The sequence below is a fragment of the Emiliania huxleyi genome (assembly GCF_000372725.1).
Source record: "Emiliania huxleyi CCMP1516 unplaced genomic scaffold EMIHUscaffold_4934, whole genome shotgun sequence".
In the NCBI taxonomy this organism is placed as follows: Eukaryota; Haptophyta; order Isochrysidales; family Noelaerhabdaceae; genus Emiliania; species Emiliania huxleyi.
This window is the reverse complement of record NW_005198292.1, coordinates 50-1,645: the sequence shown is the minus strand read 5'-3', so window position 1 is coordinate 1,645 and position 1,596 is coordinate 50. Positions and strand designations below refer to the sequence as shown.

Below are 1,596 nucleotides of genomic sequence, written 5' to 3'. Positions count from 1 at the left end.
TCTTCCCGACGGTCGGAGGCACCCACTCCGTGCACTTTGAGTCAGACTCGCTCTTCGGCAGGCACGCTCTTCGGCAAAAAGTCGCCGCCGGCCGTTCACGCCGAGCCAGCCAGTTGCCGGCTCGCACGGCAGCCTCTTCCTCTCGACCAGCCTCAACTTCGACACGGTCATCATTTTGTCGCTGCGTGCTCGTGGCGAGCCGGGCGGCGGTCAAAGTTTGCCCAGACGAGCGCCAGGCGATAGCAAGGTCTCTGTTCGCCCTGTGCATGTCAGGCCAGGCTGCAGCGGGGCACTACCATCGTGCTACGCTGTTGCAGCCTGACCTTTCCCACTGTGCACAGCCGCCAGAGCACCACCACCGCCCGGCATCGTGTCACGGCGAGCTCCTTCTGCACCCGTTCGCGAGGCTCTCGCGCTGGCACACTTCGGCCTTCCGCTGCTCGCGTTCGGCGAGCTCTTCTCCGCACTCCTGCCACGGTGCCGTCGCCACACACCTTCTGGCCGGCCTGAGCCATGCGGACTCGACCTCTCTCCCTCTCTGGAGCACGCCACGGGCCGCGACGGCTGCTGGCAGCCGGCCGGCGTGAGGACTGAGGAGGCAGTTTGCCGGCACAGTCGAGCTGGAGTATCCGCTTCTTGATGCTTCTGCGGTCAAGCTCGACCTTATGTGACATGATATGCCACAATAATGCATGCTATCACCCCTCAAAGTGTCGAAGTTTACCGGTGACTCTCCGGTGGCCCGATAGTACCGTGTGCCTTTCTTCAAACGAACGCGCTTCGAGGTTCGACAATCGCTAAGCTGCTTATGGGGCACCGCTGCGACTCCCTTGGGGATGCCTGAGGCCACCCCAAGCACTCCCTAAGCCTTACGTGGACGATTTCAACCCTACTCTGTGTTTGTTCGTCCACGCACATTAGCAACTTTGTGCTCATGTCAACGCCACGCCAGCGCTAGCCCATTCAACCCCGCCCCATTGGGGGCGGGGCCCGTCAAGGGCCTCACTCTAGTCTCTCATCAATGTGGCTGCTCTCCTCCGCGCTCACGCTACACCTTCCGCCTGCCTACCTCGCCCCCTCCTCTCAACCTCTCACTCGCGCGGCCGCCGCCCACCTCTGCGCCGCGGACCGGCCTTCGGAAGAGGAGGCCAAAGCTCGCTGGCTCGCGGGGCAAAACTCGCAGCACAACCCGCCGCCACCCTCCGCTGCCGCGTCGGCAGCTCAGCGCTCGGCGGAGGCGGAGGCGAAGGCGGCGTGGCTGGCCAAGCAGAGCCAGGCGGCGGCCGCGCCGCCACGCGTCGGGGGCGCGTCCGGCGCGCAGCCCGCCGCGGGACCCGCCCACGCGCCTCCGCCCATCGACGCAGAGCAGCGCAGCCGCTCGCCCGGCCTGCAAAACAACTTTTACGACATCCCGACCGCAGACTTCAAGCGGCCGCACGGAGCCGCGCCGGCTGGAGAGGCGCCGGGAGGAGCGCCGGGCGGAGAGGCGCCGGGAGGAGCGGAGCCGGCCGCCGAGTGGGAGGAGGCGCCACCCGCGGGAGGGAGCGGTCCCGGCGCGACCGTCCCCGCGGCGTACGGCGCCGAGTCCCCTGTGCC

At 67.3% G+C, this 1,596-nt stretch overlaps 1 protein-coding gene across 1 annotated transcript; it reads right to left on the bottom strand.

Moving 5' to 3' along the window:
* Positions 1-269: 269 nt before the first annotated feature.
* Positions 270-674, bottom strand: EMIHUDRAFT_317942 (hypothetical protein; the record flags this gene model as incomplete). The annotated part of the gene is made up of 1 exon (XM_005767429.1): positions 270-674. One exon carries the CDS (start codon positions 672-674, stop codon positions 270-272), a length of 405 nt encoding a protein of 134 aa, XP_005767486.1.
* Between the last annotated feature and the right edge of the window lie 922 nt (positions 675-1,596).